At 32.2% G+C, this 22544-nt stretch overlaps 1 protein-coding gene across 3 annotated transcripts in view; it reads right to left on the bottom strand.

Annotated features, from left to right (window-relative positions):
- The window catches only part of LOC127733113 (uncharacterized), a 53393-nt gene that overhangs the window by 9427 nt on the left and 21422 nt on the right, over positions 1 to 22544 (bottom strand). Inside the window, exons 3-4 of one of the 3 annotated variants that reach the window (XM_052242398.1) lie at positions 18311 to 18863; positions 3049 to 6779 (exon numbers count right to left, since the gene is read on the bottom strand). The exons of 1 other annotated variant lie outside the window; for it this stretch is intronic. In XM_052242398.1, coding sequence (XP_052098358.1) covers positions 5651 to 6779; positions 18311 to 18863 — 1682 coding nt within the window. In that variant the 3' untranslated portion in view covers positions 3049 to 5650. Of the gene's footprint in view, positions 1 to 3048; positions 6780 to 18310; positions 18864 to 22544 lie in introns of those variants that run through there. One more of the 3 variants, XM_052242400.1, reaches the window with a different exon arrangement.

The following is a 22544-nucleotide window of genomic DNA, read 5'->3' as shown; positions in this document are numbered from 1 at the left end:
CCTTAATGTAGACCAATTTAAAAATGGGACCCAAAATTAAAAATCTAAAAACACGGTTAGATTTGGCATATCAAAGAACCCCAAGAATTCAATTTTTGATGAAATCAAACAAAGTTTAATTTTGGACCCTTTTGACCTCAATATGAACCAATTTGATAGCGGCCCACAAATAAAAAATCTAAATACATGGTAAGATTCAGCATATCAAAGAACCCCATATATTCAATTATTGTTGAAATCAAACAAAGTTTAATTTTGGACCCCAATTTGGACCAACTTGAAAACTGGGCCAAAAATCAAAAATCTAAATACATGTTTAGATTCAGCATATCAAAGAACCCCATATATTCAATTTTTGTTGAAATCAAACAAAGTTTAATTTTAGACCCAAACTTGGACCAACTTGAAAACTGGGCCCATTATCAAAAATCTAAACACATTTTTAGATTCAGCATATCAAAGAACCCCAAGAATTCAATTTTTGTTAAAATCAAACTAAGTTTAATTTTGGACCCTTTTGACCTCAATGTGGACAAAGTTGATAACGGGGCCCAAAAATCAAAAATCTAATTACATGGTTAGATTCAGCATATCAAAGAACCCCATATATTCAATTTTTGTTGAAATCAAACAAAGTTTAATTTTGGACCCTTTTGACCTCAATATGAACCAATTTGATAGCGGGGTCCACAAATAAAAAATCTAAATACATGGTTAGATTCAGCATATCAAAGAACCCCATATATTCAATTTTTGTTGAAATCAAACAAAGTTTAATTTTGGACCCCAATTTGGACCAACTTGAAAACTGGGCCAAAAATCAAAAATCTAAATACATGTTTAGATTCAGCAATCAAAGAACCCCATATATTCAATTTTTGTTAAAATCAAACAAAGTTTAATTTTGGACCCTTTGGACCTTAATGTAGACCAATTTGAAAACTGGACCCAAAATTAAAAATCTAAATACACGGTTAGATTTGGCAAAACAAATAAATAAATGTGGTCAAAGATTTTACAAATCTAATGCGCATACTGTCCAATTAAAGATTACTTCTTGAAATTTTTCAATATTTGAAATTTGAAAAAAAAATAATATTTGAAGAATAATTCTTTTTAATTTCTGAAATCTGAAATGAGAAAAAATTGACCCCCCACAATTTCTTTAAACCCCCCCCCCCCTTTTTTTCCCCAAAAAAATTCTTTCCCTCAAGATATGGTCATAATCTCAATTCAAATTTCCAATGGAGTTTGCAACCATAATTACCCATTTAAATCTACCATAGTGCTAACTTAATCTATTTTATAATAGAATTAATAAAAATATAGTGTCAAATCTTTCATATGGATTTTTTTGTAAAAAAAAAAGATGAAAACATTTGCAGATATTTTTACTGGTCTTCCTTCATAAATATGCATTTCTTTAAACATAATTTAAAAGCAGTGTAAGGGAAGTAACCAAAACGTTGTATTTGGATTACCTCCCTTACACTGTTTTAGATTATCTTTATTGTTCATTAACCATTACTTTATACATAATTTAAAAGCAGTGTAAGGGAGATAATTTCAATGATGTATTTGATTTATCTCCCTTACACTGCTTTAAATTATGTTTTGTACTAAAGTATTTGTCCATTAACCAGGACAACCTTGTTTTTCCCCCTTTTTTACCCCTAATTCCTAAACGGTTTGAGCCATAACCCCCCAAAGCAAATCCTAACCATCCCTTTGTGGTATGGAAACTTGTAGTATAATTTCAGAGAGATCCATACACCGTTCCACAGTTATTGTCTGGAAACTAGAAAATGCTCATTTTTGGCCCCTTTTTGGCCCCTAATTCCTTAACTGTTGGTACCATAACCCCCAAAATCAATCCCAACCTTCCTTTTGTGGTATTTAACCTTATGGTCAAATTTCAAAAAGATCCATTCACTTAAACTAAAGTTAGAGTGCGAAAACCAATATGTATTCGGACGACGACGCCGGACGACGACGACGCCAGCGTTATACCAATATACGACCACAAAATTTTTTTGCGGTCGTATAAAAACAATAGCCAATATAAGATAGAACTTGACATGCTGTTATTTTTTTTTTTCAAATTACACTTTTACCTTAGCTCTTGAAGTTTTGAAAGAATAACAAAGAACTGCCAACTAGAGGCTTCAATGAACCTGTATCGCTCAGCTGACATCTTTGCATTAAACTGATACAATGCAATAAGAATATTTGAGTTGAATGGAAACTGTTCTAAATTTTTAAGAAAAGTTTAGGGATAAAGGACTATGAATGGACAAATGAATGACACAAAGTGATGGCAAAAGCTCACAAGGCCCTTTAGGCAAGGCAACCTAGATTTGCTTACGTACCACACATTGGAAACCAGAGAAACCAAGAATATGTGTACATAGGACACCATGATGCCCCACTCTCACTGCCACGTTTCCATGCTTAATCTGGGTCAAAACCAATTGATTTAAAAAAGTTCATGTCCTACTGAACATATGTACTATGTTACCACATGTGACCACAGCTTCCATATGTGCCTGTCCCAAGTCGGGAGTCTGTGGTTCAGTGGCTGTCATTGGTTTATTTCTGTCATATTTGTTTTTCGTAAATATTTTTGTTATAAATTAGGCTGTTAGTTTTTCTCAATTGAATTGTTTCATTTTTTTTATGTCTGAGACCTTTTATAGCCGACTATACAGTATGTGTTTTTCTCATTGTTGAAGGCTGCCTATAATTGCTTACATCCACTTCATTTGAACTTTGGTGGATAGTAGTCTCAATGACAATCATATCACATCTCCTAATTTTCAATTGAGATAGAAACTTTATAAGATAAGGTATCTGAATAAAGGGTATGAAGCATCCAAGTCTTCTAATTTTTGAGATAAAAAGCTTTACACAAATTGTTTGCGTTGTCACCACCTTCGCTAGATTGTAATTCCTATGTATTGCATTCTGCGACTTTTGTCAAAGGTGAGACAAAAACCTTTTACTTTTCTGCAACAGCAGCTTAAATTTAGTAATATAAAAAATCAAATATTGGTTGAAAAAAACTTTATTCCATTTCAAATGTTTACCACTTTTTCACAGAAAAAAGAAACAATAAGAACATGATTCAGCACTAATCCAATACAACATAAGTATTTGACAGGTTCTAATTACAATATGGTACACAATTATAACACTATTTACAGGTAATATCCCTTTTAATCAATCTTTATGTTCTGATATATATATATCATACTTTAATAACTCCTGATGCACAATTGAAGAAAATAAACAACACTTAAATGCTTACCAAACTAAACCAAATGTAATAACATGATATAATTAATAACATATTTTACTATCATCGTAATGTTTATAAAATTGTGAAATTTTGTTTAAATTATAAAGAACTTTAATGAATATAGTTACAATAATTTCAACCTAAAAATCTGTCAGTATAATTCAAAATGCCTCATAAATGCTTAATAACATGATAAAACTAAAACCAATTTAAGTGAAAACTTTCAAAAATATTACTAAACTGTTTGTTGTGGTACCATAAATTAATTAACACACATACCAATATGTCAGCATTATTTATTATATAAGTATGTTTCCTACAAATGTATTTAATTATTAATATTAATAATAACTATAATTCTGCAGCATATAACCTAAATTAACTTCCAGTTAGAATTTTACTTTCGTTAATTTGTTGTTATGAAATATACAGCTACTCAAAGGCTGACAGGTTACAATAAGTCAACATTATTTACTAATAGTGTAATCATTGTAATATAACACAATTTTATATAGCAACATCACATTTGGTCTGTCATTCTGCACTACACATCTAAAGTTAAGCTTGGATAGGGAATGAATTTTGTCATTTTTGACCTGGGCATTTGTATCAATAATAACTTTGAGATTTACAAGACACTGTGTTATCTGTACAGTTTGATAGGTCTACCAATAAACATCCTAGAGATCAGTTTTGAAAGACGCAATTTGAGTTTGAGTTATTTCCCTTGGATAAACGTTTATTTGCACACTTACAACATGGTGGCAAAAGGGAAGTAACTCTTGCTCAAATTGTGTCAATCAAATACCATCTATTGTAAATTATGCTTTAAAAAATTTAAGCTACTTCTTATATATTATAACAATATGTCCAAAATTAAAAATCTAATAAAGAATAGACACATATGAAATCAAAAGCTAACTGAAATTGTCAGAAAAGCTAAAAAATAGAAAAGCATAGATTTATTAATAAATTTGCATGTAGACTGACAAAAGTCTAAATAGCAGTGCACACAATTATGCAGTATGAATAACAAGACTGTTTTTAATTTATTCAACAAGCAAACATTTAAGATGAGCACAAGCACTATTTTATCCTTACTTATTATTACACTCATGACTACGTAAAACTCAACAAGCAATATGTTTAAGAATTTTTTTCAACTCAGTTCATTTTACATGTGTGAGGGTAAAAGATTAAGGATTTTTTTTATCATGTAAATTAATTTATGCTGATAATATTTTACATGGTAATTTTTACGTCAAATTCCAGGACTATTGCATTTTTCACAATACTATTGACACAGCTTGTAACCATTGTGTGGAAATAACTACAATGTAATTGTGAACTTAAATCAATGCATGTACATGTATGTATTCATGTAACAACCCATCTTTTAGTAAACAATATTCAGTGATTATTTTAAGCTGATAGTAAACGACTGTGATCTTACGTACATCTGATCTGCAAACAATGATAATGACTTTAACTCATATGTACTAATAATGTAGGGTAGTCATACATTTCATAGTACCAATGTAGTAATATTTGTTAAACAATATAAATTCATAATATAACAATATTAGAATGTACTTGATCCCAAGAAATATCAATATTTAGACTATTAAACTCTTACAATAAATATCATTGATTTGCCATCAGTGATCACATGCTATATGTTTAAAACTTCAATCATGAATCATTGATTTTGTTCAATACATGTTTATCATGTTTATACAAGCATTTTAAACACGTTTTAAAATCTGTTATCTTTTCTAGAATATTCATTTTATCTTTTTGCATTTTTGTTCCTATCAGTTTTAACACCAAGAAAAAATATGTTTCAGATTATCGCATTCACCTGAATTTTACTGTGCTCATCCCTTTGGAAAATATTAAATACTGAAATTTTACATGGATATGTATTTTTTCTTGGTTTTTCGTGTCAGAAATTAAAAAAAAGTTTTATATTTCTAATATTACAATATTACATCAGATCCATTTATAAAAATGCACAAAAAAGTCCCCACTGTTTGAAGATGGTAGACCTTTTAAGGTATCTTTTCCAGAATAGATCAAATGACCATAAAAAATGTTTAAAAAGACCAGGAATTAAGTATAAAAATATTGTTATGACTTGGAAAACTATGGTATCTAACAGTATCAAATAATTTGATTGCAATATTTTGAATAATAAACATGTTCAAAACCTAGCATTTGGGGTAGGGTATGCTATGAGACCATCTATGACGTTTGGATATCTAACGAAGAAAAAAAATCCTTACATAACAGAACAAGAAAACCACTTATAACATACATCTAAGTATCTATACATTCTTTACATGTACACAATCACAAATCATGTTCTAAGGCAGTGAAACTTGTTAATATTGGTCCATTTGACTCTGTGACGACATTATCAGCTAAAGCATCAGAAACTTTGATGATTTTGTTGGGTGAAGGTGATGTATCGTGTCCTTCATGCTTTCCAACAGAACTATAAGAATAGTTTTCGATGGGATACAATTGTTTTTGTTTACGCTTCCTAGAACTGATACGCAATGATTTGTTTGATGGAGGTTTAACAATCAGAGTTCTTTTCTCTAAATCATTTTGTCTTTCAACAATTTGTATTTTAGGTAACCCATTTTGAACTGATGTTATTTTATTGTTATTGAATCGTTTCCTTTTAAGCTGAAAATTGCGCCAAATTTTCTTTTGTGATTCTGATGCATCCCTGAGACTTAAACTTTGTGGATTAACCACGGAAATCAGTTTTCCATCACCCCCATTATCATGCTGATGTGAGAGGAAAGCATCTATTGAAAATATCTTGTTACATGTGCAACAACGAACACATAAAGAATTTTCATTGTTATATAAATCCATGAACACATTGCCTGGCTGTATATTGTTTAAATGACTGTTATTAGGTAAAATATCTTTATGCACAACAGATAATACCTCCCTCTGTTTCTTTTTCTTAATCAAGTTTTTCCGACTTGCTTTGTTAAAAATTGTCCACTTTACTTTTAGTGAACCTGGTTTCTTGACCTTTTTATTCACTTTTAATGGAATCTTTTGCCTTTTTTTACAGAGCCATGTCAGATTTCTATTCTCAATATCATCATCACCCATAGAATCCATTGTCTGACATTCTTCTGATTTCTTTTTGTATATTTCACTTCCTGAATGCAAGCGTTTAACAGTTTTCTTTCCTACATCAACTTTTTTAACTGACGAGTCTGATTTTTTCCAACCGACTGGTGGTTGTACCACTACGACAGAAATGCTTCCTTCTGATTTCTTTTCTTCTACATGTTCCGTAACAGAATTTTCTGTGGAATTGCTGTTAGAATCACCCTTCAGTAATTCAAGAAAATTGATCTTCTTATGACGTGTCCGCCCAAGTGGCACTGGAGGAGGTGGCTCTGCTATAACTGGAGGTTTTTTCTGAGGAACAAGTGTCCTTGTCTTCTCACTGAAAAAAATTTAAAATAAATTCAAGATAAAATTTAAAAGAAACATATCGTTAATACATGTATATTAAAGTTTACACTTAAAATCTTTAATACAAACTTTTTTTATACCATGTCCATGAACTTATTCATTAGAGTAACCAACTGAAAACTTTAACTAGATCTTTGAATATTGTTTTTATTAGTACAAATATTGATTTTCAATAGATTAAAAACCAACTAAATATTATTGTAATACACATATGTATATTCACTGTCCTATAATCTGTTGATACCTATATTTTGTCATTGCACAAGGCATCGTTTTTTGCTGACTATTAACACTTTCCTTACTGATTTGTTTTTTTTCCGCGACTTTATGTGGCCTGTTCAAATTTCGTGCACAGGTTGTCTTGCCTGAATTAATTTGCCAATGTGCAGGGAGAAGAAGTGACGTTTTTGGAAATACGTTCGTATCTTCGTTGTTTCTGTACAAATCGGTGTCAAACTCGATGGTGATACATTTTAGTGTGTAAGGATTGTAGCTAAATGGTTAGTTATAAATGACATTACCATTTTTTGGTGTTTTAAAACCTTTTGTGCGAGAAAAATGACGTTGGATACACGAAATTATCATTTTTTTGTGACCGTTTTTTTATTACTAGTATTGCCTTTCAACTGCTAATTTCACATAAAAAACGGTAGTTAACAATTTCGAGTGTTCCTTAATCAAAGTTGTATGGAAATAACTATTCCACAGTCAAATTTACAACTTATAAGTCTAAATAAACACAACTGAAAATGATCCTTTCAAATTCTGCGAAATGAGTGGCGATGCCTCAAGGCATCGTTCGCCTGGAAAGGGTTAACATATTAATGACGTCTTTGAACTTATTCCATTGGATGTTGGATGTGTACTAATTGATATTGAAGTCATAGATACATAATTTTTTTATTAGTTGTTATTAGCTTTGAACTAGCTTTCAGTAACTGTGAGTATAATCAGATCTGTACTTTGTGTCTTTTGTGTTTTTGTTAGTTTTTGCTATATGTATAATGTAATCATCTGATGAGTTAAGACCTTTTCGAACTGATTTTATGGGGGAAGGTTTGGCATCGTTTTTCTTTTTATCTGCATGGTAGCCATAGCCTTATCTTTTTTCTTTAGTATTTTCTACTTAATATTTTTCCTGGTTTGGTCCAAAAAAGGTCTTTACTAGGCTAAATGTAAATTAAAAACAAGAAGATTTTTCTGCTTTCTGAATTCAATGTGTAAATCACTAAATTTCCCAATTCACCAGACTTAAACTCAAAACAGTGTTTGTTTATACAATTTTTATATATCATCCATGTTTTAATAAAGGTTCATAATAACCACTGAAAGAATAAAATGCTTCGCTGGGCGCAGCTTGATACGACCGCAGAGGTCGAACCCTGAACAGTTGGGGCAAGTATGGACACAACATTCAAGCTTGATACAGCTCTGAATTTGGATTGTGATTAAATATTTGACACAGCATAGGTTTCTGACACAGAAAGAATGTGGTCTAAAAACTTCAATTTTTTTAATTTACCTATTATGGTCCAATGTCCAAAATCAAAATACATGGTTAGATTCAGCATATCAAAGTACCCCAAGAATTCAATTTTTGTTAAAATCAAACTAAGTTTAATTTTGGACCCTTTGGACCTTAATGTAGACCAATTTAAAAAACGGGACCCAAAATTAAAAATCTAAAAACACGGTTAGACTTGGCATATCAAAGAACCCCAATAATTCAATTTTTGATGAAATCAAACAAAGTTTAATTTTGGACCCTTTTGACCTCAATATGAACCAATTTGATAGCAGGCCCACAAATAAAAAATCTAAATACATGGTAAGATTCAGCATATCAAAGAACCCCATATATTCAATTTTTGTTGAAATCAAACAAAGTTTAATTTTGGACCCCAATTTGGACCAACTTGAAAACTGGGCCACAAATAAAAAATCTAAATACATGGTAAGATTCAGCATATCAAAGAACCCCATATATTCAATTTTTGTTGAAATCAAACAAAGTTTAATTTTGGACCCCAGTTTGGACCAACTTGAAAACTGGGCCAAAAATCAAAAATCTAAATACATGTTTAGATTCAGCATATCAAAGAACCCCATATATTCAATTTTTGTTGAAATCAAACAAAGTTTTATTTTGGACCCCAACTTGGACCAACTTGAAAACTGGGCCCATAATCAAAAATCTAACCACATGTTTAGATTCAGCATATCAAAGAACCCCAAGAATTCAATTTTTGTTAAAATCAAACTAAGTTTAATTTTGAACCCTTTGGACCTTAATGTAGACCAATTTAAAAAATGGGACCCAAAATTACAAATCTAAATACGCGGTTAGATTTGGCATATCAAAGAACCCCAATAATTCAATTTTTGATGAAATCAAACAAAGTTTAATTTTGGACCCTTTTGACCTCAATATGAACCAATTTGATAGCGGGCCCACAAATAAAAAATCTAAATACATGGTAAGATTCAGCATATCAAAGAATCCCATATATTCAATTTTTGTTTAGATTTTTGATTATGGGCCCAGTTTTCAAGTTGGTCCAAGTTGGGGTCCAAAATAAAACTTTGTTTGATTTCAACAAAAATTGAATATATGGGGTTCTTTGATATGCTGAATCTAAACATGTATTTAGATTTTTGATTTTTGGCCCAGTTTTCAAGTTGGTCCAAACTGGGGTCCAAAATTAAACTTTGTTTGATTTCAACAAAAATTGAATATATGGGGTTCTTTGATATGCTGAATCTTACCATGTATTTAGATTTTTTATTTGTGGCCCAGTTTTCAAGTTGGTCCAAATTGGGGTCCAAAATTAAACTTTGTTTGATTTCAACAAAAATTGAATATATGGGGTTCTTTGATATGCTGAATCTTACCATGTATTTAGATTTTTTATTTGTGGGCCTGCTATCAAATTGGTTCATATTGAGGTCAAAAGGGTCCAAAATTAAACTTTGTTTGATTTCATCAAAAATTGAATTATTGGGGTTCTTTGATATGCCAAATCTAACCGTGTTTTTAGATTTTTAATTTTGGGTCCCGTTTTTTAAATTGGTCTACATTAAGGTCCAAAGGGTCCAAAATTAAACTTAGTTTGATTTTAACAAAAATTGAATTCTTGGGGTACTTTGATATGCTGAATCTAACCATGTATTTTGATTTTGGACATTGGACCATAATAGGTAAATTAAAAAAATTGAAGTTTTTAGACCACATTCTTTCTGTGTCAGAAACCTATGCTGTGTCAAATATTTAATCACAATCCAAATTCAGAGCTGTATCAAGCTTGAATGTTGTGTCCATACTTGCCCCAACTGTTCAGGGTTCGACCTCTGCGGTCGTATCAAGCTGCGCCCAGCGAAGCATTTTATTCTTTCAGTGGTTATTATGAACCTTTATTAAAACATGGATGATATATAAAAATTGTATAAACAAACACTGTTTTGAGTTTAAGTCTGGTGAATTGGGAAATTTAGCACTATGGTAGATTTAAATGGGTAATTATGGTTGCAAACTCCATTGGAAATTTGAATTGAGATTATGACCATATCTTGAGGGAAAGAATTTTTTTGGGGAAAAAAAGGGGGGGGGGGGGGGGGGGGGTTTAAAGAAATTGTGGGGGGTCAATTTTTTCTCATTTCAGATTTCAGAAATTAAAAAGAATTATTCTTCAAATATTATTTTTTTTTCAAATTTCAAATATTGAAAAATTTCAAGAAGTAATCTTTAATTGGACAGTATGCGCATTAGATTTGTAAAATCTTTGACCACATTTATTTATTTGTTATGCCAAATCTAACCGTGTATTTAGATTTTTAATTTTGGGTCCAGTTTTCAAATTGGTCTACATTAAGGTCCAAAGGGTCCAAAATTAAACTTTGTTTGATTTTAACAAAAATTGAATATATGGGGTTCTTTGATTGCTGAATCTAAACATGTATTTAGATTTTTGATTTTTGGCCCAGTTTTCAAGTTGGTCCAAATTGGGGTCCAAAATTAAACTTTGTTTGATTTCAACAAAAATTGAATATATGGGGTTCTTTGATATGCTGAATCTAACCATGTATTTAGATTTTTTATTTGTGGACCCCGCTATCAAATTGGTTCATATTGAGGTCAAAAGGGTCCAAAATTAAACTTTGTTTGATTTCAACAAAAATTGAATATATGGGGTTCTTTGATATGCTGAATCTAACCATGTAATTAGATTTTTGATTTTTGGGCCCCGTTATCAACTTTGTCCACATTGAGGTCAAAAGGGTCCAAAATTAAACTTAGTTTGATTTTAACAAAAATTGAATTCTTGGGGTTCTTTGATATGCTGAATCTAAAAATGTGTTTAGATTTTTGATAATGGGCCCAGTTTTCAAGTTGGTCCAAGTTTGGGTCCAAAATTAAACTTTGTTAATTTTGGACCCTTTTGACCTCAATGTGGACAAAGTTGATAACGGGGCCCAAAAATCAAAAATCTAATTACATGGTTAGATTCAGCATATCAAAGAACCCCAAGAATTCAATTTTTGTTAAAATCAAACAAAGTTTAATTTTGGACCCTTTGGACCTTAATGTAGACCAATTTGAAAACTGGATCCAAAATTAAAAATCTAAATACACGGTTAGATTCGGCATAACAAATAAATAAATGTGGTCAAAGATTTTACAAATCTAATGCGCCATACTGTGCAATTAAAGATTACTTCTTGAAATTTTTCAATATTTGAAATTTGAAAAAAAAATAATATTTGAAGAATAATTCTTTTTAATTTCTGAAATCTGAAATGAGAAAAAATTGACCACCCACAATTTCTTTTTACCCCCCCCCCCCCCCTTTTTTTCCCCAAACCATAATTATCCATTTAAATTTACCATAGTGCTAACTTAATCTATTTTATAATAGAATTTAAAATATAGTGTCAAATCTTTCATATGGATTTTTTTGTTAAAAAAAAAGATGCAAAATTTGCAGATATTTTTACTGGTCTTCCTTTATAAATATGCATTTCTTTAAACATAATTTAAAAGCAGTGTAAGGGAAGTAACCAAAACGTTGTATTTGGATTACCTCCCTTACACTGTTTTAAATTATCTTAATTGTTCATTAACCATTACTTTATACATAATTTAAAAGCAGTGTAAGGGAGATAATTTCAATGATGTATTTGATTTATCTCCCTTACACTGCTTTAAATTATGTTTTGTACTAAAGTATTTGTCCATTAACCAGGACAACCTTGTTTTTCCCCCTTTTTTGCCCCTAATTCTTAAACGGTTTGAGCCATAACCCCCCAAAGCAAATCCTAACCATCCCTTTGTGGTATGGAAACTTGTAGTATAATTTCAGAGAGATCCATACACCGTTCCACAGTTATTGTCTGGAAACTAGAAAATGCTTATTTTTGGCCCCTAATTCCTTAACTGTTGGTACCATAACCCCCAAAATCAATCCCCACCTTCCTTTTGTTGTATTGAACCTTATGGTGAAATTTCATAGAGATCCATTCACTTAAACTTAAGTTAGAGTGCGAAAACTAATGCGTCTTCGGACGACGACGACGCCAACGTCATACCAATATACGACCGCAAAATTTTTTGGCGGTCGTATAAAAATCAGCTGAATGTTTTAATCACATTCTATTGTTAAGGAAATATTAAGCTTCTCAATGATCAAAATTAGTAATTGTCAAACTGCTATATATCCAATGAAAAATGTGTGGTTAAAATTTTTTGAAATTTGTATATTTTTGTCAAAGGGTCAAGGTTAATATTTTGTCAAAATTTTATGAAAATTAAACAAGTCAAATTAATTTTAGTCAAAGTGTTTGTTACCACCTTAAGTTTAGTCCATACTTTTACGTGTATATAAAGAACAGACAAAACTGTGCTAATGGAATTTAAGGCCTAGTAGGAAACACAAAATGCATATAACTTTTATCATGCGTATATATTATCTACATGTGTAGGTCCAGACAGGCTTTAATACTTTTCCAGTACAGGTTTGTATGTACTCAAGAGCAAATTTCTTGGTGTTAACACAGCTATTTTTGTCAAATGATTTTGATGAATTACTCCTTTTGTTTGATGTTCATTGTAAAATTATTTAAACATTAATTTAATCAAACTGCAAAAAGTAACATAAAATATTTTAAAATCAATATCTATGCAATGTGGTGGATACTTTGTCACATTGGCAATCAAATCACATCTCAAAATTTTTTTAAACCACAGACTGTCCAGATCTTAATGTTAACAAAGGAGACAACAGAACATAAGATCACTATGTCTCGCAAGCTTGACAAGAATCAAATTGATAGTAACATTCGATGATAAGTTTTTTTTTATCTCATAATCTTTTCACACAAAATTTAATATTTCTATGTATTAAAATTTGTGTTTTTTTTAGTAAATAAATTTAAACAATCCTTCTAAGCAAGGATAGATGATGTAGTTTATTACATAATTAGTAAATTGACAATCAACATATTTTTTCATCTTGATATTTTGGTCAAAAAAACTACAAAAATACAAAAATGAACTAACGAGGTGTAAGTAAAGGTGACAGGTGATTACCAAACAATCATGACAAACCCATTTAGTACAGGATACCCAAATTTGTTAAATATCAGTTTTACTAACTGTGCAAAGCTGTATATTGATTTTGTTCATACATTGTCATGTTTGTCATGCTAATGGCAGAATGAAAGCAAAATAAGTAATTTTCAATTTTTCTTCCAAAAATTAGAAAATTTGATTTTGACTTAGACATCTTAAATTTGACTGACTCAAGACCCATGAAAAGCATATGTAATTATCTAGAAAAAGAACTGCTTGAACAAAAAAATGTTGAAGTTGATCTCGTCATGTGTAAAATCTAATTAGTCACAGTGAGATTTTTAATTTGCAAGAGATCATATTTGCATTTACATGTTCTATGGCAGTTCAGCCTTTTCATTACATTTAGAACAATGAATAAACAGCTGTGCAATGTGAGTACAAGGTATCATATGCTCGTCAAATGGATATTGAGTTTGTAAAAAAAAAAGACTTTAGTATAATATTGTAGAGGACATTAATTCATAAGTAAGGAAAATAGCCCTGCAGAAAACTTGCTGGAGGATATCCAATGGCATATAACAATATTAACTTTATTTCACTGATACAAACAACAATGTAAAATTTGAAGAAAATTAAATTTATCCAATATACTCTCAAATTAGTGCACAGCATGTGACAAAAGGCTTAAATTTGAGGGTTAAAGTTCAATAACCTCTAAAAAACCAATCTGATTTTTTTTAAATCGAAACAGAGCTTTCTTAAAAATCAATCTTAAAAGTTTTAAGAAATGGATTCAAGCATACATCACCATGTACTTGATGAGTTTGAGTGTGACATTTTAAATACTAACTCAAACCTGATGATTAAAATCCCTTAAATATTTATATGCCTAACCCTGGAATGACAAATTCTTTATAAACAAGAAATGATTGTAACAGGATGCTGTTACGAAGTCTCCCAAACGAAGCTCCCATAATTCGTAATTCCCAGGGTCGCCTGACATTGGGCCACATCCAGTGAAAATTGGTTTGGTCCAGTAAAGTTATATGCATTAGTGATGCCTGGGGACTAACCTTGTATATCATTCAAATCATCTTGGCATGACAAACCAGAATATATATGGTTTAGGGGTGGGGATCTGGACCATTTACAAGATACTAGAACATTGGGGGTGGGGAGGAACCCCTGGGGACTGGCCCTATACGTCATTCAAATGTTCATTACATGAGGAACAGGAATATATATGGTTTAGGGGTGGGGATCTCAACCATTTACAAGATATAAGAACATTGGGGGTGGGGGGAACCCCTGGGGACTGACCGTATACGTCATTCAAATGTTCGAGACATGACAAATAGGAATATATATGGTTTAGGGGTGGGGATCTTGACCATTTACAAGATATTAGAACTTTCTCAAATGGCAGGGGGTCGGGATGACCCATGGGGACTAACCCTGTATTTCATTTGATGTGCTTTATCATGACAAACCAGAATATATATGGTTTAGGGGTGGGGATCTCAACCATTTACAAGATATTAGAACTTTCTCAAATGGCAGGGGGTCGGGATGACCCCTGGGGACTAACCCTGTATATCATTCAAACCATCTTAGCATGACAAACCAGAATATATATGGTTTATGGGTGGGGATCTTGACCACTTAAAAGATATTAGAACTTTCTTAAATTGCAGGGGGTGGGGGTGACCCCTGGGGACTAACCCTGTATTTCATTTGATGTGCTTTATCATGAAAAACCAGAATATATATGGTTTAGGGGTGGGGATCTCAACCATTTACAAGATATTAGAACTTTCTCAAATGGCAGGGGGTCGGGATGACCCCTGGGGACTAACCCTGTATATCATTCGAATCATCTCAGCATGACAAACCAGAATATATATGGTTTAGGGGTGGGGATCTTGACCACTTACAAGGTATTAGAACTTTCTTAAATGGCAGGGGGTGGGGTGACCCCTGGGGACTAACCCTGTATTTCATTCAAACCATCTTAGCATGACAAACCAGAATATATATGGTTAAGGGGTGGGGATCTCGACCATTTACAAGATATTTGAACTTTCTCAAATGGCAGGGGGTCGGGATGACCCCTGGGGACTAACCCTGTATATCATTCAAACCATCTTAGCATGACAAACCAGAATATATATGGTTTAGGGGTGGGGATCTTGACCACTTAGAAGATATTAGAACTTTCTTAAATGGCAGGGGGTGGGGGTGACCCCTGGGGACTAACCCTGTATTACATTTGATGTGCTTTATCATGACAAACCAGAATATATATGATTTAGGGCAGGCCATAATCTTGCCGGCGAAATGACGATTTAAGTCGCCAAAGAATTTTGAAAATCGCTAAATCTCGCCAGCCGACTGACTTCATAGCGAAGTCAAATCGCTATCAAAATCGGTAAAAGGGAGACAACTTGTGATTGACAAGTCTCACAGGTAAAAAAATGGCGGCTGACAAGGAAAATCGAGATTTTCGAAACGACACAGGACTAATACTGTCAACGATCAAATTAAATAAATACAACGGCGACTTTGAACATCCTCGGATATAACTTTCAAAACTGTTCAAACGGAAAACTGACCGTATGTTTAAGTTATCATTTTACGATGATTTTCATCTGAGGATGTTGCGTAATCACTCAGCTGATTTGTTTTATTTTTATTACTTACACGAGTCGATCAATTTTACTATTCGGTAGGTTAAAGGTGGGAATTAACGGTAGATTTATTATATTCATTGAATAAAAATTGAAATATAAAAGGTAGAAAGACAGCTGATGGATAATGTGATTGCAAACGTACGACACTCGACCAGATTGTGATCAGCAGTGGATTTTTTCTCATGACCACTTCGTTGATATGGATGATATTTCAAAAAAATTATAGAAATTAGCTCTTTATCGGATAATTAATATGCGATTGAAAGATATTTTCATTCATAGACTTACAATCTTTAACGATAATCTCAATTTACAACTAACACAATGTCCTGGACATTCAATAATGATTTACAAAATAATGACAAGTGGTGATGTAAATTAAATTCCCAGTCATGTAAAATTCATCAGGTAAACTGGGAATCATATTTTTCTGGAGTTTTAAAAATAAATTGAGGCAGATGCACATGAATTTAATGCATCAAAATCATGATAATATTACTAGGCTACTCCCTCATGTCCCAATCAACAAATTTTATTTAGAACAGTTCAACACAATGGTATCAATAAATAAATAACAACTATAAATTGTCTAAACCTTTTTATTAAGAACTTTCTATATATACATGGTGTACAATAACATATGAAAAAACTGCAAGTATATCTTTTATTGAAGTTAAAACAATTTCCTTAGTGATAATCATGAAAACACGATGCAACCGAAAAGGTAATGGAATCTCACTTCTCCAAGAAATTGACCACTTCTCCCTTCTCTCTAATGGAAGGAGAAGTCACTTCTCCCTCTTCAAAATCCTAGATTAGGCCCTGATTTAGGGGTGGGGATCTCGACCATTTACAAGATATTAGAACTTTCTCAAATGGCAGGGGGTCGTGATGACCCCTGGGGACTAACCCTGTATATCATTCAAACCATCTTAGCATGACAAACCAGAATATATATGGTTTAGGGGTGGGGATCTTGAACACTTACAAGGTATTAGAACTTTCTTAAATGGCAGGGGGTGGGGGTGACCCCTGGGGACTAACCCTGTATTTCATTTAATGGGCTTTATCATTTAGAACATTTTCAATTAAAAAGATTGTGTCTATCACAAACGGTTTTCAATTTATAATCATTTGAAAATTTTAAAAAATAAAATCCCATAGGGTTCTATAGTAAAACCCTCTTTTCTTTTTGCCCCTCAAAGTACCCCTTTATAAACCCCATTGCACAAACAAAACCCTGATTGCACCACTAGACATGTTAGTCTAACATATTGTGAAACCCTAAGTTAATCTGACAAGCGGTTTTGGAGAACGGGTGCGGACAAGTTAAAATTTAAAAGCGGCGGAAGAAGAAGAAGAAGAAGAAGAAGAAGAAGAAGAAGAAGAAGAAGAAGAAGAATAATAATAATAAGAACTGAGCAAAAACAATAAGTCTTCCCAAACTTCGTTTGGGAGACTTAATAAAGAATGTGTCCATGAGACAGAGCTGATCAATGCCCCCGTTTGTAAATATACAGCAAATTTAGAAATTTTTCCATTTACAAAGGAACATAAGTTACATAACTCTAGAACGGTGAAAGTGACGCCGCCTAAATTCGAACTTGAACTGTGATTAGTGGTAATAAGCATTGTGTAAAAGTTTTATAACATTTGGTTGAGGCAAACTAAAGTAAGAGTGCAGAAACAGCAAATTTAGCAATTTTTTTCATTTATAAAGGGACATAACACGAGAACGGTGAAAGTGACACCATCCAAAGTTGAACTTGATCTGTGTTTGGTGCATTGTGTATAAGTTTCATAAATTTGGTTGAGGCATAACATGTTGGGACATACGGAAGGACGGACGTACAGAGAGACAAGGGTAAAGCTTAATGCCCCCTCCTCTAAGGCTGGGGCATAAAACAAACTTTTAAAATCATAAGGTAGCATACTTCTACCAATCCCAAAAATAGTGTGAAGTTTCAATACTGGATTTAGTATGTGAGCTATCTTCAACCTATTCAAATATTTATTAAATATGATCAAAGCGTTCTCTAGCTATTTTATGATGAATTGGTAGCAGTCAGACAGACGTATACTATGATACATGACGTCATAGATGGGGGTATAAAAATCATCAAATCAAAAGGAGTTACTTTCAGTTCTATTTCTGCCTCTCCCACCTTTAATGATGATGCTGGAAGATTAAAAAGCATGTCCTAATATAATTCAGTAATTTTAACATCAATATTGTCTATTTACCTGTCAGTTCTACTTGGTGGCCTTGATCTTGGTCTGGAGACTTTAGTTGGCTTAACTTTTGGCTGCGGATGGTCTTCTGATGACCTTGGTAATTTAGTCACTGGATTCACATAATATCCAATTAAAAACTCTGCATCCACTTTACTTATTATTAGGTTGCTTTTGGAATTAAATGCCCTTCCATACTGAACAAGGAAATATCTTTGCATTTCTGAACAATTTTTAACAACAATTCCCAAAAGCTGGCATCGTTTTTTCAAAATACCCGTGTCTTTGGCAGGAAGGATTTGTTTATGAATGTCAACTAAACGTAAATATGGTAAGTTTTCCAACATAATTGCAGGCAAGTCATTCCAAAACATGCTGACGGTCACAATCCAAGGTGCATCGGTCTCTTCAGATTTATTTTTGGACACATCTGGAGTTGAGGGAAACAATTTCATATCATCATTTAACAAATCAAGTTGTTCAGAAGAATGGGAATCTGAGTTTCCTGGTAAACTCTTGTCACTTGTTGCAGCTGTGTCTTTTGGAGTCCGTGCTTCTGGAGATCCTGAAAAATATCAAAGAAAGTGCTACTACATTATATCTGCTGAGAATTTTCTCTTGTAAGAGCACAGGAAATACTCATCAAGCTTGGCTCACCAGTAGTCCTTGCCTCAGAGAAGCCTGTGGCAAACTATCTGCTTACTACCTAATTGTATTTTTAAAAGCCCTCATTGGAGTCTTACTGAAGAAATTATCATTTCACCTAGGACAGTCCATGGCAATTTGTTTTCAATCATTAGTTTCATGGTGAAAGCTGTGAGGCGACCTAGAGTTGCTAACAACTGCGTCATTTGTATTTGGTCTTTAGCACATGGCAATCATACTCTATTTTCCATTAACACAACTTACAGTCCAAAGTACATGATGTATACCAGTCTTGTATATGTAGGCCACAAACTTTTCAAGACTGGCATATACAATTACACTTTTAATGTGTCCTTATAAATTAATAAAGCAGACTGATGTTTAAATAATTATCAGGAATAAAGACCATCCCAAGCAATATATTGGTCTTCAGGATTTTTCATCGATGACTATTTAAAACATATCTGTATATGGACTTTTTTTCTAAAAATACTTCAGAGGTTATATTAATAGGTAATGAGTTTCCTTCTCTTTTTATGATACTGAATATACAAGTAAGTTATAATTCAATAGACTTGACAAAACTGTCACATAATGAGCACAAAGTACATTTTGTGTAACCATAAATGTTTTGAAATGTTAAGGTGTTCATCTAAAAAAAAAACAACACACAGGTCTGTCAAATATTTGACTTGTGAGAAGGATGTTTGTTTTGTAGGATTGTCGTTTTTTTACGTTTGTTGTGAAATGCACACAGGTACAGTGTATATATGTTTTACCTGACAAACTTCAGGTGTAGTCCAGTTATTTGCATTATGTAACCGATAATTATTCAAATATGGAAGTGACTATTATATAATCTTATTCAGTTAAGGTACCACTACAGTTAGAATTTTCTGACTCCAACCAACAGTCTTTAAAGATTAATTTCTCATTATCAGTTTACTCCCTGTTGTGATATGATAATGACTTTGGGATTTTTACAAACTGTGCAGAACAATACTTAATTCAAAATTATGTGATAAAAAAAAATATCTTCAAATAAAATGCTTCGCTGGGCGCAGCTTGATACGACCGCAGAGGTCGAACCCTGAACAGTTGGGGCAAGTATGGACACAACATTCAAGCTTGATACAGCTCTGAATTTGGATTGTGATTAAATATTTGACACAGCATAAGTTTCTGACACAGAAAGAATGTGGTCTAAGAACTTCAATTTTTTTAATTTACCTATTATGGTCCAATTTCCAAAATCAAAATACATGGTTAGATTCAGCATATCAAAGAACCCCATATATTCAATTTTTGTTGAAATCAAACAAAGTTTAATTTTGGACCCCACCTTGGACAAACTTGAAAACTGGTCCCATAAACAAAAATCTAAACACATGTTTAGATTCAGCATATCAAAGAACCCCAAGAATTCAATTTTTGTTAAAATCAAACTAAGTTTAATTTTGGACCCTTTGGACCTTAATGTAGACCAATTTAAAAATGGGACCCAAAATTAAAAATCTAAAAACACGGTTAGATTTGGCATATCAAAGAACCCCAAGAATTCAATTTTTGATGAAATCAAACAAAGTTTAATTTTGGACCCTTTTGACCTCAATATGAACCAATTTGATAGCGGCCCACAAATAAAAAATCTAAATACATGGTAAGATTCAGCATATCAAAGAACCCCATATATTCAATTTTTGTTGAAATCAAACAAAGTTTAATTTTGGACCCCAATTTGGACCAACTTGAAAACTGGGCCAAAAATCTAAAATCTGAATACATGTTTAGATTCAGCATATCAAAGAACCCCATATATTCAATTTTTGTTGAAATCAAACAAAGTTTAATTTTGGACCCCAACTTGGACCAACTTGAAAACTGGGCCCATTATCAAAAATCTAAACACATGTTTAGATTCAGCATATCAAAGAACCCCAAGAATTCAATTTTTGTTAAAATCAAACTAAGTTTAATTTTGGACCCTTTTGACCTCAATGTGGACAAAGTTGATAACGGGGCCCAAATATCAAAAATCTAAATACATGGTTAGATTCAGCATATCAAATAACCCCATATATTCAATTTTTGTTGAAATCAAACAAAGCTTAATTTTGGACCCTTTTGACCTCAATATGAACCAATTTGATAGCGGGGTCCACAAATAAAAAATCTAAATACATGGTTAGATTCAGTATATCAAAGAACCCCATATATTCAATTTTTGTTGAAATCAAACAAAGTTTAATTTTGGACCCCAATTTGGACCAACTTGAAAACTGGGCCAAAAATCAAAAATCTAAATACATGTTTAGATTCAGCATATCAAAGAACCCCATATATTCAATTTTTGTTGAAATCAAACAAAGTTTAATTTTAGACCCAAACTTGGACCAACTTGAAAACTGGGCCCATTATCAAAAATCTAAACACATTTTTAGATTCAGCATATCAAAGAACCCCAAGAATTCAATTTTTGTTAAAATCAAACTAAGTTTAATTTTGGACCCTTTTGACCTCAATGTGGACAAAGTTGATAACGGGGCCCAAAAATCAAAAATCTAATTACATGGTTAGATTCAGCATATCAAAGAACCCCATATATTCAATTTTTGTTGAAATCAAACAAAGTTTAATTTTGGACCCTTTTGACCTCAATATGAACCAATTTGATAGCGGGGTCCACAAATAAAAAATCTAAATACATGGTTAGATTCAGCATATCAAAGAACCCCATATATTCAATTTTTGTTGAAATCAAACAAAGTTTAATTTTGGACCCCAATTTGGACCAACTTGAAAACTGGGCCAAAAATCAAAAATCTAAATACATGTTTAGATTCAGCATATCAAAGAACCCCATATATTCAATTTTTGTTGAAATCAAACAAAGTTTAATTTTGGACCCAAACTTGGACCAACTTGAAAACTGGGCCCATTATCAAAAATCTAAACACATTTTTAGATTCAGCATATCAAAGAACCCCAAGAATTCAATTTTTGTTAAAATCAAACTAAGTTTAATTTTGGACCCTTTTGACCTCAATGTGGACAAAGTTGATAACGGGGCCCAAAAATCAAAAATCTAATTACATGGTTAGATTCAGCATATCAAAGAACCCCATATATTCAATTTTTGTTGAAATCAAACAAAGTTTAATTTTGGACCCTTTTGACCTCAATATGAACCAATTTGATAGCGGGGTCCACAAATAAAAAATCTAAATACATGGTTAGATTCAGCATATCAAAGAACCCCATATATTCAATTTTTGTTGAAATCAAACAAAGTTTAATTTTGGACCCCAATTTGGACCAACTTGAAAACTGGGCCAAAAATCAAAAATCTAAATACATGTTTAGATTCAGCATATCAAAGAACCCCATATATTCAATTTTTGTTAAAATCAAACAAAGTTTAATTTTGGACCCTTTGGACCTTAATGTAGACCAATTTGAAAACTGGACCCAAAATTAAAAATCTAAATACACGGTTAGATTTGGCATAACAAATAAATAAATGTGGTCAAAGATTTTACAAATCTAATGCGCATACTGTCCAATTAAAGATTACTTCTTGAAATTTTTCAATATTTGAAAT

This window comes from Mytilus californianus, unplaced genomic scaffold, assembly GCF_021869535.1.
Source record: "Mytilus californianus isolate M0D057914Y unplaced genomic scaffold, xbMytCali1.0.p SCAF_3, whole genome shotgun sequence".
NCBI lineage: Eukaryota > Metazoa > Mollusca > Bivalvia > Mytilida > Mytilidae > Mytilus > Mytilus californianus.
Note: the sequence above shows the minus strand (reverse complement) of the source record. Positions and strands in the feature narration are given on the sequence as shown.